The 13919-nt window shown below is 50.3% G+C and overlaps 1 protein-coding gene and 1 long non-coding RNA gene across 3 annotated transcripts in view; one reads left to right on the top strand and one right to left on the bottom strand.

Moving 5' to 3' along the window:
- The window catches only part of LOC138735898 (uncharacterized), a 31172-nt gene extending 30340 nt beyond the window's left edge, over positions 1 to 832 (top strand). Inside the window, exon 2 of the long non-coding RNA XR_011339990.1 lies at positions 190 to 832. This is a non-coding gene — a long non-coding RNA (uncharacterized lncRNA). The remainder of the gene's footprint in view (positions 1 to 189) is intronic.
- Positions 833 to 1853: 1021 nt separating this feature from the next.
- On the bottom strand, positions 1854 to 11938 carry mrgbp (MRG/MORF4L binding protein). 2 transcript variants are annotated; one of them, XM_069884499.1, is made up of 5 exons: positions 11698 to 11931; positions 7217 to 7338; positions 5943 to 6024; positions 3566 to 3640; positions 1854 to 2375 (listed from the first exon to the last, which is right to left on the bottom strand). In XM_069884499.1, the coding sequence occupies exons 1-5, from the start codon at positions 11816 to 11818 to the stop codon at positions 2203 to 2205; spliced, it is 573 nt and encodes a 190-aa protein (XP_069740600.1). In that variant the 5' UTR covers positions 11819 to 11931; the 3' UTR covers positions 1854 to 2202. The 2 variants fall into 2 exon arrangements, with proteins under 2 accessions (XP_069740600.1, XP_069740601.1); XM_069884500.1 differs by lacking the exons at positions 1854 to 2375; positions 3566 to 3640 and adding an exon at positions 3647 to 3910 and having other exon boundaries at positions 11698 to 11938.
- Positions 11939 to 13919: the final 1981 nt, after the last annotated feature.

The raw sequence follows: 13919 nt of genomic DNA, 5'->3' as shown, positions 1-13919 counted from the left end.
GAGAAGGGACAGAATGTTCACAGGGATGGTGAGAAGGGGCAGAATGTTCACAGGGATGGGGAGAAGGACATTCATGGGATGAGGGGATGGGGAGGACTGACCATGGAACTGACAAGGACGCATCTTCAGTGGTTAATTCCAGATCAGGGAAAATCTACACTGGTAACACATCTTTCTCTCCTTTTACAGCTGAACCTAGTCCCTCTGGACGATAACAGCTCATTGCATCATATCAAGCAAAGTCTGTAAAAAAACCCAGAGTGTTGGGCCACTCAGCACTGCAGTTCTGGTCATCCAGATGCTAATGAACAAGCCTACAGAATGGAAAAGTCCTCACTGGAAGATGCAAGCACTGACAGAGTAATGTCAAGGAGCTTGAAAGCAAAATTCTTATCTGTGCTAGTACCAATAGTGCCACACTCCCTGGAGGTGGCAGTACTAATGGTGCCAGAATGTTCAGAGGCAGTAGAAATATGTGTCGCACTGCAAGTATGAAATTGGCCCCAGTTCTGTTTGATAGGGGTTATTCATCTTCATTTGGAATGGGCTGGCCAGAGCAGGAAATGGAAGAGTCAGTGATATAACCTGAGTACATCTGATCAGATTGTATAAATAGTTGGTGTCACTGATGCACAGCAGAGGATTTATGCTAACAGTTCCGTGTCCTCACTGCACTGATGTTTGACTTGGCTTCTGAATGTACAATCCACTTGGTCTGTTCTCAGAAGTAAAAATGGAAAATTCTGGAATCACCATTTCCTGGGGCAAAGACTTCCAAAGAATCACCATCCTCTGCGAGAATAAATTTCTAGAGACCTCAGGTTTACCTTTATCTTGTTTCAATGCCCCTCTGTTCGAAACTCTCCCACTAGTGAAAACATCCCAACATCTACCCTGTCAAACCCCTCAGGATCTTATTTGAATACGGTCATCCCTTATTATTCTCAACTTCATGAACACTTGCCTCCACATATCTTAAAGGGCTCAAGCTGAAACATTGGTTATGTATTTTTATCTTTGCTACATAGTTTGACCTGGTGAGTTTCTCCAGCCTTGTGTTTTTACCTCACTATTTAGCGTCTCATCCCAGGAATTTGCCCTGATTCTACTTTGCACTGCCTCCCGTTACTGTATTATTTTATAGGTGAGAGGACCAAAGGTCTGCACATATTCCAAGTGTAAAACTGGAACAAATCAATCCAACCCCTTTCCAATGAATGCCAAATGCCTTTATCATATTTGGTTGTGAAATATTTTTTATGTGGTGTGTTAAGTGCTACAGAGATGCAAGTCTCCGCTTTCCAAAAACGGGATATCAGTGATTGCTACAGTGCTGTGAGCCTATCGTGAATGATCTATGTATTGAAGCCTACCATCTAGGTGGATGGTGGGGCAGCACAGTTGGTGTAGCAGTTAGTGCAATGCTGTTACAATGCCAATGATCAGGACCAGGGTTTGAATCCTGCACTGTCTGTATGCAGTTTGTATGTTCCTGTGTCTGTGTGGGTTTTCCCTGGGAGATCTGGTTTCCTCCCACTCTTCAACATGTACCAAAGGTTGGAGGTCAATTGGGTGGCATGAGATTGTGGGTTGAAAGGGACCGTTACCATGCTTATGTCTCAATTTAAATTTAAAAATCCTGCAAGATTATAAAGATGAGAGATGGTCCACCTGGTGACATGGCAGTGAAACTCAACCTCAAATATACATCCTCCCCCATATGGCAAGGTGTTTGGGTTCTGGTCAGGCACCAAGGTGAGGGGGATCAGGCTAGCAAGGCTTGCTAGGAATGTGGCTCTCGCTAAGCTTCACCCGTCATCCTGAAGGACACTTCATAAAATCAGCCCGAGTCAGACATTTCCAAACTGGTTTTAATAAGAAATTATTTGAAAAAAAATACACATTCACAACTAGAAATCTAAACACAACTTGACAAATACAAGGTTAAACCAGAGACACTCCTCCTTCCCCCAGGCCCATCATCGCTCGGAATGTTTGGGAATATTTGTTGGAAAGGGATTGAACACTGTGTGATTGTCCCACCTCTGGGGGGGGGAAGGCGACGGGATGGGCTGGGGAACTGCAGCCACGACTGGCCATGGCTTCAGGTCCTCGTGCTTTCACGAGGGGTGACCAGTGGACGATGTGACCCGTGCCAGTCTCCCCCCTCACCCCTGGACAGCCAGAGACGTGTAGCGTCCATTACACCCGCCTGCGCTTGGCTCCACTGGGGCTGGATGGGTTACTGTTCACGCTCAGGAGATTGGCTGTGGCTCGGTTTCTCTTGCGCTTGTCCATCACTTCCTTCGTCCCTGCTTCGCCAGGCACTGCCACCTTCTCCTTCACCATGGGCTTTTCTGCCACCTTGGTGGTACCTGCATGGGGAGTAGAGTCCCAACAGAGTGGTGATGCAGTGGAGCACTCTCCAGAGCCATGCCAGACCTGCAGCAGCCTGATGGCCCAGGTCATTGAAACAGCCCCACCACCAGCTTGGCTTCCCCTCCACTCACTCATCCTGGCCTCACCACCACTGTGTGGCATTATCCAACAAGAGACTCCTGAGAGCTGTGATGCACGGTTATCTGTCACCGTCGAGCTGGAGCTGGGCTTCAGGGGCCAGTGGGTTTCTTAGCTCTGGGTCATGGCTGCTCAGTGAATCTCACCCACAGCTTGCATTGCATGGTACCCACCTCATCCATTTCAGGACATCCAGTGTTGGTACAGAGCTGTCACAGCTATCTGTCATTACAGACAGATAGCCACACAACCCCATGCCTGTGCCATGACCCCTTACGTGTGACCCAACCTGTCGTGACCTACACGTGACCACAGGCCTGTGCTGTGACCCTACAACACATGACCCCCCCCTTACACCATGTGACCCCAATTGTGCCATGACCTCTTACCCCACGTGACCCCATCTGTGCCATGACCTCTTACCCCACGTGACCTCACCTGTGCTACGACCCTACACCACGTGACCACAGGACTGTGCACAGTGATCCTGTCAGCATCAGGCAGGACAGTAATGGTCTTTAGTGGAAGAGCGTCCGTAGGAAGGCAGCGCAGCACTGAGTTAGAGGAGTCCTGCTCGGAAACCCAGACTGCCCAATTCGGCACATCTGCAACAGTCCAACACTGCTGCAAGAATCTCTGCCAACTGAGCCACATAGGGTACAAAATCATCACCCTGTGCATCAGTCCAGAAGACCATAAGACGTAGGAGCAGAAATAGGCTGCCCTGCCACTTAATTATGAGCTGATCCATTTTCCCACAGCCCCACTGCCCGGCCTTCTCCCCATAACCTGATGCCCTGGCTAATCAAGAACCTATCAAACTCTGCCTCAAATACACCCAATTACTTGGCCTCCGCAACCACCTGGGGCCACAAATTCACCCCACTTTACCAGTCCTTTCCTGAACCAACACAATCATCTCTTCCCCGAGGACAGGGTAACAGCCCGGCTGTGCTGACTGACTGGCCTTTAGATCACGTGGAGGCTGAGCTTGGGCCCTGCTCCCCTTGCCCCTGCAGTGAAAGTGTGAAGTATACCGTGCACGCACCTTCCTCAGTCACCAGCAGCTCCGGCAGTTCCTCCTTCATCTCCATCTTCACCTGCTCCTCCCCTCCGCTCTTGCCTGCGGTGGAAATGACCAGCCGGTTACACAAGGCCTAGAGTGATTGATCAGAGAGACCAGGACACGACTGGTAGGCATGAAGCATCAGACATCTGCCTCAGGAACCGCGGAGACTGAGGCAGGGCCAGCCCATGGGGTATCGGCCTTTCTCGATATCACACTTTGAGGCACGGTCATCGAGATCTCCTTCATGCAGGATCTCATGGAAACATTTTGAATGTTGAAAGGCATGGACAGAGTAGAAGTAGTTGTTTCTCATGGTGGGAGAATCTAGGACAAGAGGGCACAACTTCAGAATTGAGAGGCATCCGCTCAGAAAAGAGATGCAGAGGAATTTCTTCAGCCAGAGGGTGGTAAATCTGTGGAATTTGTTGCCACAGACCATTGTGGAGGCCAAGTCATTGGGCGTATTTAAGATGGAGATTGATAGGTTCTTGATTAGCCAGTGTATCAAAAGTTATGGAGAGAAGGCCAGGCACTGGAGCTGAGTGGAAAAATGGATCAGTTATGATTGAATGATGAGGCAGACGATGGGCTGAATGGCCTACTTCTGCTCCTTTGTCTTATGATTAACTCAGAAGTTACCCTAACACACCTGATAAAGAAAAGGGGGCAAAATTAACCTGATTCTGTGAGAGGCAAATCATGTTTGATGCATTTACTGGGAGTTCTTTGACGAGGTGATGTGCTGAGGGAAAAGGAAACTGATGGATGTACTGCACTCAGATTTCCAGAAGACATTTGAAGAGATCAAGGCTCATGGTGTGGTGAGAAACATGTTGGTGTGGATGGAAGATTGGCTTGGTAGCAGGACACTAAGATTGGGCATTAATGGATGCTTGCTGGTGCAAGGTGAACTGAGTAGTGTGCCCCAGGATTCAGCACTCGGCCTTAACTTTACACAATTCCTATAAATAATCTGAAGGACCCAATGCGTGACTGCTAATCTTACTGGTGACATAGAAATAGGTAGGAAAATAAGTTGTGAAGAGGACGCAAGTAGATATTCTGCCTGGCCTGCAGGAAAAATTCTCAAGGTTGTATGTGATGTCATGTATCTACTTTGACAATAAATCTGAACATTGAAGCAGATGAAAAAGGAATATGATTGGTGGGAAAAGATCTTGGAAAATGTGGAACTCTTCATTTAGCCTGGAGAAATTGAAAAATGGTGAGATTGCAGAGCTTAGATGCAGAGAGGGGGGAGGGGAGGTGCTGGGTTCCCTATTTTTTCGGCTATGGTCCCCCAGGACTCTGCTCAAAGTTTATGAGCCCCCTTCCCTGTGAAGCAGTTGTTTAGTCGGCTTCTTCCATACTTCTTTCCTACTGACTACATAAATAACAAAAAATATTCTATGATTTCAGTCAGTGGCCCCCCTTTAAATTTGCTGCAGCCCCCGGTAGAGCCGTACAGCCCCTGTTGAGAATACCTGCTCTAGTGTGTGGTTCTCTGAAGGGTTGGATGGAGTGCACAGGTAATGAAGAAATGGAGCAGAGTTGCAGGCCCATCCCCTGTTCTGGGCTGCAGAGATCCATAGGGCATCATTAGTGTTGCAGTTAGCATGACACTATTACAGCACCAGCTACTGGGGTTTGAATCTGGTGGTGGCTATCTTTAAGGAGTTTGTACATCCTTCCCATGGTTTTCTTAGGGGGTTCTGGTTTCTTCCCACCCTCCAAAACATATGAAGGTTGTATGTTAATGTGGATGTAATTGGGCGGCACAGGTTTAAATGGCTGGAATTGGATGCTACTGTGCTGTAAATAAAAGTTTAAAAATGTAAATTTAATTTAAAAATACCCTTATCTATTGCTCCAGCAAATGTTATGCTTCAGTCAGTACCGGTCCCTTCATTAAGGACAGATACTCATGTGAAGGAAGGTTCAAGGAATCGGTGCCCGGAAATGGGCAGGGAAAGGAGCAGCGGGACTTGTAGCTAGTGGAGCTGAAAAGATATGTGGGGCTTGACTGCAGCACCAAATTGTGAGGGGTCATGACAAGATATTTCCTCCTGTGGGTGGAAAATTGAGAACTCGATGGCGACTGCCTGCAGAGATGAGACCTCTGTGAGGGGGTTGAGACGATGGAAGTCCTCGAAAGGAAGTGAACACAGCCCTGACTGTGGGTAAAGTCATGGTCATAGTGGGCCGGGGATGGAGGGTCACGGAGACAGATGAGAAGGTGGAGTTATGTTACAATAAGACGAGCCCAAACTCATGAAGGTGGCGTGGGGTGGGGTTGGCTCAAGGTTGGATGGGCTCGGTCCCGTTCCCAACAGCACATGACATCACAGCTCAGCACCTTCTTTCACTTCGTGAATAATGTCTTCAGGTAGAACAAAATTCCGCTCGCCGTTTGGAAAAGGCAGGATTTCAGACTCGTGCTGCAAAACAATGGACAATGGGGAGAACTGAGACTCAAGACAATGTTCCCACCATCCTACAACACAAAGAAACAATGCTGCGCTGGACTGATCCAAGGGGAGGAGGAGATGAAAGACAACGAGTGGGGTTAATCAGCCTCAGAGGTGTGATGGAATGCAGGGCAAGGGATGGAGGCCACCAACGTCGCAGAGCCCTGAGGAGGAGAGGGTGCCAAGAGTGTCAGGGCAGTCAACTGCTAAAGAAAAAATGAGAACAGGGGTTATTATTGGAATGCAAAAGCAACAAATGCATAGTAAAGTGAAGACAAAATTGCATCAATGTGCATCAGTGCATTTATCTTTGCAGACACAGTACACTTTTATCTGGACATCAGGGTTTGGTCCTGTGTGAAAAGTTACTGTAAGTAGATCTGAGCTATGATTAGGCACATGGGGAGTATGTGAAGCAGGGATCACCAAGACATTGTCCAGTTTGAGGAAAAACAAAAAAATGTGCAAAGAAATAAGAGCAGTGTATGGGGCAGCTTCTGTCCGATTCTGACAGGCAAAATACTGATGATTAAACTGGATTCTTTGAGTTGTTGACCAGTCATCAACTCCTCCATCGTACACTTCTCCAGGTGGAGATTTCACATAGTTTTTAATATTTTCATGTCCTTCACCATGTCAAGACACAAGAATTAATATCAGATGAAGCTACGATTACTGATTAGGAACTTCCCTGGATCTAAACCTTTGATTATGGACATGTGAATTTCCTCACATTATTAATTCAAGATACAACAGATTTCATTTTACTCAAAAAAAAAATCCTTATATTTCAAATTCTCCTTCAATATCTTATGTTCTATTTGGACTTCTGTAAAATGTTAATTAAAATTGTGCTTTTTAACTCCCTTGTTTATTTCTTGCGAGAACCCTTCAATCTGATTGGCTGCAGAGCCGTTTGATGATAACACTAGGATGTCACGGTCCCTCCAGAACTGACCACAGCAAACTGTTGGGCAGAGGGAAGATGTGATTGAACTGCTGTGGGCAGCTGAGATCACGGTTGCTTCACCACTAAACACTAAAGGAGACCTGGTGGGCAACAGAGAATGGACTTTAGCTTGAAAAGGCAGGAGTGGAGGGGCGAGGGAACCACAGACTTTTCATCCCCAAGCAAACAACTCATCCGTGAGCAGCTGCATACCAGTGCTTGCATGTCATACATGACATTGAGGTGTTCCCAAACTATCTTTGAGGCGATCTGACGTCCGATGTTCTGACTGAATTTGTCCCGGATACAGATCATGTGGAAATGCCGGTTAACCCCTGCAGACAGAGAGAGAGAGAGAGAGAGAGAGAGACTGTATTTATTCACCAGTATATCCAACAGGCTGAGAAAGTGAGGAATGTTAGCTCAGGAGACTGTTCTACCCACCTCCCACTGATGTCTCAAGAGGCACCCCAGTGGTGATTTATTTCATCTTGTCCTTCTCTGTTCAGCACTGAGTAACCCGGTCTGGATATTGTGCTCAAGTCACAGAGCTTTAACTCACCACTTAATGACTGAGTATGTGAAGGAGAAGACAGACATTCAACTGAACTAAACAGAGACAGCAACACATGATCGAGGAGTACACCACTGAGCCTCACAGGCCTGCTCTGCTATTCGATAATATAGCTCTCCTGAGTGTCACCTCAGCAATGACCTGCAGTCATCCTTTACCCTGTTGCTAATTGAGCATCTACCCCTCTCCCATAAACATATTCACATGTTCTGCTCCCACTGCCCTTCGATGACCATGTTTGGTGCAATGCTATTACAGCACCAGCGACCCGGGTTTGAATCTGGCGCTGTCTGTAAGTAATTTGTACATTCTCTCCTTGTCTGCATGGGTTTCCTCTGGGTGCTCCAGTTTCTTTCTACCCTTCAAAACACACTGGGGTTGTAGGTTAATTGAGGTACATGGGCAGCATGGGTTGGTGGGCTTGGCAGGGCCTGTTACCATACTGAAAGTCTAAATAAAAAATAATATTAATTTAAAAAAACAAACATCCTCCACCCTGTGAAGATGCCTCAGCCACCCTCTCTCAACTCTACCAGTTACAAGCCCAGACAGTGCACAAGACAACTTTATGGTAAGCTCCCACATCATGTATCACAACGTGCCAATCAGGAAAAGGACCACTGCAGGGGAAGAAGATGCGATTAGGCTGGGCAGCACAGTCAGTGGAGTGGTTGGTGCAAAACCTTTACAGGGCCAGCAATTGGGACAGGGGTTCGAATCCCGCGCTGTCTGTAAGGATTTTGAATGTTCTCCCTTGTGTCTGCATGGGTTTTCCCTGGGGGCTCTGGTTTCCTATCATTGTTTGAAATGTATTGGGGTTGTAGGTCAATTGAGTGTAATTGGACGGCATGGGCTTGTGGGCTGAAATGGCCTGTTTACCTTACTCTATGTCTAAATATAATTTTTAAAAATTATAAATTAATTTTAAAAAAAACGTCAGATTTAATCGCACTCCAACACTGCTGTTTACTCCCCACAGAAAGAGATTCACTACAGTTGGGGACTGTGCAACAATAGGTGGGCAAGGACCATGCCTGGCAATGCAGACCAGGGGTCCACTACTCTCTGTGTAAAACTTACCCCCAACATCTCCCCAAAACCGTTTTCTCATACAGATATCTTCAGGTTTTTGCTACTCCCACCCCTGGGAAAAGGTGCTAGTTGTCCACCCTATCTATACCTCTCAGAATCTTGTACACCTCTAATAAGTCCTCTCATCCTTCTTCATTCCTGAGGAAATAATCGCAGCTCTGTTAACCTTGCCTCATCTGGCATGACTTCGACAGTCAGAGCCCAATGGACTGAATGCAGTCCTGAATGAGTGCAGTTCTGCTTAGATGATGTTTTATTTTAAAGACACGCTTTGAAGTCCTTAATCTCCTTATGAGATTCTTGGCTCTGAACGTGGATAATAAAATGTTAATCTTGTCCACAGCTGCTGTGTGAAGATGAGGATTTCAAAGTTCAGCTTTATTGTCAGAAAACATACATGACATCACATATAATCCTGAGATTCTTTCTCCTTCAGGCCAGTTAGAATTTCTACCTACTGGAAGTGCAAAAAACTACTCAAGAAAAGATATGCACACAAATGAGAGAAATGTAAACAAACCTACTGTGCAATACATAAAAAACACAATAAATATTCAATAATAAATAATGTGCAAAGAGTTCTCAGACCATCCAACTTAAACAGCCAAGAATCCAAATTCACAATGAAGTTAGGGTCCCAGACCTGCTCCAGGAGTTTCTGCAAAGATCTAGAACCACAGAACCATAGAACATTACAAAACAGAAACAGGCCCTTCAGCCCTTCTAATCCACGTTGAACTATTATTCTCCCTAGTCTCACTGGCCTGCACCCAGTCCATACCCCTCCAAACCATGTACTTTACCAAATTCTTCTTAAAAATTAAAATTGAGCCTGCATACACCGCTTCATCTAGCAGCTTGTTCCACACCCACTACCACTCTCTGTGTGAAGAAATTTCACGAATGTTCCCCTAAACCTATCCCCTTTCACTCTTAACCCATGTTCTCTGGTTTGTATCTCACCTACCCTCAGTGGAAAAAGCCTACCTATATTTACTCTATCCCCCTCATAATTTTAAATGCCTCTATCAAATCTCCTCTCATTTTTCTACGATCCAGGGAAATAAAGTCCTAACCTGTTAACTCAATTCTGGCCACATCCTAGTCAATCTTCTCTGCACTCTTTCTATCTTATTGATATCTTTCTTAGAGATATACAATACTCCAAATTTGGCCTTGCCAATGTCAACAGTGAGTATAGGAGTTGGGATATTATGGTAAATCCTTATCTTCAACCAAGTGTAAATCGATTACGTGCTGCCATCCCACTCCTATTCCCAAAATCAAGAGTGGCACAGTGAGTAGAATTGCTGCCTCATGCTCCAATAAAATGGTTCAACTCCCACCACTTGTGTAACTGTGGAGTTGCATGTCCTCCTGCTTTTCCTCGCACAGACATAGGTATTGGATACCACTGGATGGTATTGAGCTTGTTGAGTGTTGAAACTCATTCAGGCAAAGTGGAAAGGGTGTGGAGAGTTAGATGTTACCCCCACAGGTACCCAGATTGGGCGTTGCTTTGCTAAACACCTACACTGTCTGCGGGTCCAAGCTAGAACCTCCTCTGGCCAATCATTTTAATTTCCCTTCATCTTTTCCACTCGGACAGGTCTGCCCTCGGCCTCATAAGAACATAATAGGAGCAGGGGTAGGCCATTCAGCCCATCAAGCCTTCTCTGACATTCAGTGAGATCATGGCTGATGTGATAGGCTCATCTCACCTGCTTTTTCCCCATAGCCCTTTAATTCCCCTACTATTCAAAAAATCTCTCCAACCTTGTCTTAAATACATTTACTGAGGTCGCCTCCATTGTTTCAATGGGTAGTGAATTCCACAAATTCACCACCCTCTGTGAAAGGCAGTTCCTCTTCATCTCTGACCTAAATCTACTACCCTGAATTTTGAGGCTATGTCCCCTAGTTCTAATTTCCCCCATCAATGGGGAAAAAAATTACCTACCTAAATCTTATCTATGCTTTTATAATTTTATACATTTCTATAAGATCCCCTGTCATTCTCTTAAATTCCAGTGAGTGCAGTCCCAGATGACTCAATCTCTCCTTATAGGTCAACCCCCCATATCTCTGGAATCAACCTGGTGAACCTTATCTGCACCATCTCCAAAGCCAGTACATCCTTTTCTTTTTAACATCCCCCAGTAGTCTCTCCACCTCTCCTAAGTTCTGTCTAATATTCCATCATCTCTTCATCCCCACCCCAAATTTTTCCACCTCCCCCCCGCCATATTCTGAATATAACCATTCATATTTTTGTCTTACAAAGGGGTCCCGACCTAAAATGTCGATGACCATTTCTCCCCATGAACGCTGCTGAGTCCCTCCAGCTGCTCTTTGCTCAAGATTACATGAAGAAGTGATTTGTTTTTTCAGTTTCTCTTCAGCCAGCCTCTGACCTGATCTCGTGCCACAGTGGTTTGTCCTAAGATGTCTGAGTCAATAGTCACCCCAAGGTTTTGATGGTGGGGTCTGGGAGAGGTGGTTAGACTCTTTTGTTGGCGATAGAGACTGAAAACCATCTGGAACTGGCCACACACAGAGACAGGCTGCTTCACCTGGAGAAGGATCCTGTAGAGGGTGGGACAATGACTTGGAACAGAATCCAAAAGGGGGGGGGGGGAGGCGGGAGAGTTCAGGAATTAATGCGCAGGTGGATGGGGATGATACCGGGGGGGGAACACATCTGTGGGGAGTGGGGTGGGGGGGGGTGTCAATGGGACAAGGGGATTAGAGAAGGGTTAGTGGGGATCCATGGGGGGAGAGTTAGTGAGCAGTGGTGGTTAACTGGGCAGGGCTAGAGAGGGGTCAGTGGATGGGGATAGAGGTGGGGGGGGGGTGAGAGAGAGATCATTGGAGGGATAGTGGTCGGGGGGGGGGGTTAGAATGGGGTCAGTTGCGGGGATAGAGTGGGGTCATTTGGGGGGAGTTGGAGAGTGGTCAGTGGTGGTTAACTGGGCGGGGTTTGGGGTCAGTGGGGTACGGTGCCTGGGCCAAGCACCCTCCGACTCACCGACGGGTTTGTGGCCCAGCATAGCATGGAAGAGGCAGACTTCTACTTCGGGGGTCCACGACACCGCGTCCTCCTCCCGCTCCTTCTCCGCGTGACCGGCCACAGCCTGCACTTCGGCCATCGCCTCCCTCGGTCAACATCCAAACGAGGCCCGCCCGTCCGCCGCGCGGCTCACCAGGAATCCCAGCCCACCGTTCCGCCGCACGGCTCGCCAGGAATCCCGGCAAACCCCGCGCGCCCTTCATGATGCCAGGAATCCCGTCAGCCTCTGCACCAGGCCGGTCGGATAATTCTGTCCTGAGACGCCTGCGGGCAGCACTTTACCGGACGGGGACACCGTGGGGTTTCACCCTTCCCACACGGACACGGGGGTTTCACCCTTCCCACACGGACACGGGGGGGGGGCGGGTTTCACCCTTCCCACACGGACACGGGGGGGGGGGGGCGGGTTTCACCCTTCCCTCACGGACACGGGGGGGGGGGCGGGTTTCACCCTTCCCACACGGACACGGGGGGGGGGGCGGGTTTCACCCTTCCCACACGGACACGGGTTTCACCCTTCCCACACGGACACGGGGGGGGGGGGCGGGTTTCACCCTTCCCACACGGACTCGGGGGGGGGGGGCGGGTTTCACCCTTCCCACACGGACTCGGGGGGGGGGGGCGGGTTTCACCCTTCCCACACGGACTCGGGGGGGGGGGCGGGTTTCACCCTTCCCACACGGACACGGGGGGGGGGGGGCGGGTTTCACCCTTCCCACACGGACTCGGGGGGGGGGGCGGGTTTCACCCTTCCCTCACGGACACGGGGGTTTCACCCTTCCCACACGGACTCGGGGGGGGCGGGTTTCACCCTTCCCACACGGACTCGGGGGGGGGGGGGCGGGTTCCCTCACGGACACGGGGGTTTCACCCTTCCCACACGGACTCGGGGGGGGGGCGGGTTTCACCCTTCCCACACGGACTCGGGGGGGGGGCGGGTTTCACCCTTCCCACACGGACTCGGTGGGGGGGGGCGGGTTTCACCCTTCCCACACGGACTCGGGGGGGGGGCGGGTTTCACCCTTCCCACACGGACTCGGGGGGGGGGGGCGGGTTTCACCCTTCCCACACGGACTCGGGGGGGGGGCAGGTATCACCCTTCCCTCACGGACACGGGGGTTTCACCCTTCCCACACGGACTCGGGGGGGGGCGGGTTTCACCCTTCCCACACGGACTCGGGGGGGGGGCGGGTTTCACCCTTCCCACACGGACTCGGGGGGGGGGCGGGTTTCACCCTTCGCACACGGACTCGGGGGGGGCGGGTTTCACCCTTCCCACACGGACTCGGGGGGGGGGGCGGGTTTCACCCTTCCCACACGGACTCGGGGGGGGGGCGGGTTTCACCCTTCCCACACGGACTCGGGGGGGGGCGGGTTTCACCCTTCCCACACGGACTCGGGGGGGGCGGGTTTCACCCTTCCCTCACGGACACGGGGGGGGCGGGTTTCACCCTTCCCTCACGGACACGGGGGTTTCACCCTTCCCACACGGACTCGGGGGGGGGGCGGGTTTCACCCTTCCCTCACGGACACGGGGGTTTCACCCTTCCCACACGGACACGGGGGGGGGGGCGGGTTTCACCCTTCCCACACGGACTCGGGGGGGGGGGCGGGTTTCACCCTTCCCTCACGGACACGTGGGTTTCACCCTTCCCACACGGACTCGGGGGGGGCGGGTTTCACCCTTCCCAGACAGACTCGGGGTGGGGCGGGTTTCACCCTTCCCACACGGACACGGGGGGCGGCGGGTTTCACCCTTCCCACACGGACTCGGGGGGGGGCGGGTTTCACCCTTACTTCACGGACACGGGGGTTTCACCCTTCCTACACGGACTCGGGGGGGGCGGGTTTCACCCTTCCCACACGGACTCGGGGGGGGGGCGGGTTTCAGCCTTCCCACACGGACTCGGGGGGGGGGGGCGGGTTTCACCCTTCCCACACGGACTCGGGCGGGGGGGGCGGGTTTCACCCTTCCCTCACGGACACGGGGGTTTCACCCTTCCCACACGGACTCGGGGGGGGGGGGCGGGTTTCACCCTTCCCTCACGGACACGGGGGTTTCACCCTTCCCACACGGACTCGGTGGGGGGGCGGGTTTCACCCTTCCCACACGGACTCGGTGGGGTGGCGGGTTTCACCCTTCCCACACGGACTCGGTGGGGGGGGCGGGTTTCACCCTT

Source organism: Narcine bancroftii, chromosome 6 (genome assembly GCF_036971445.1).
Source record: "Narcine bancroftii isolate sNarBan1 chromosome 6, sNarBan1.hap1, whole genome shotgun sequence".
Classification (NCBI taxonomy): domain Eukaryota; kingdom Metazoa; phylum Chordata; class Chondrichthyes; order Torpediniformes; family Narcinidae; genus Narcine; species Narcine bancroftii.
The sequence above is the reverse complement of the archived record's forward strand: the minus strand, read 5'-3'. Positions and strand labels throughout refer to the sequence as shown.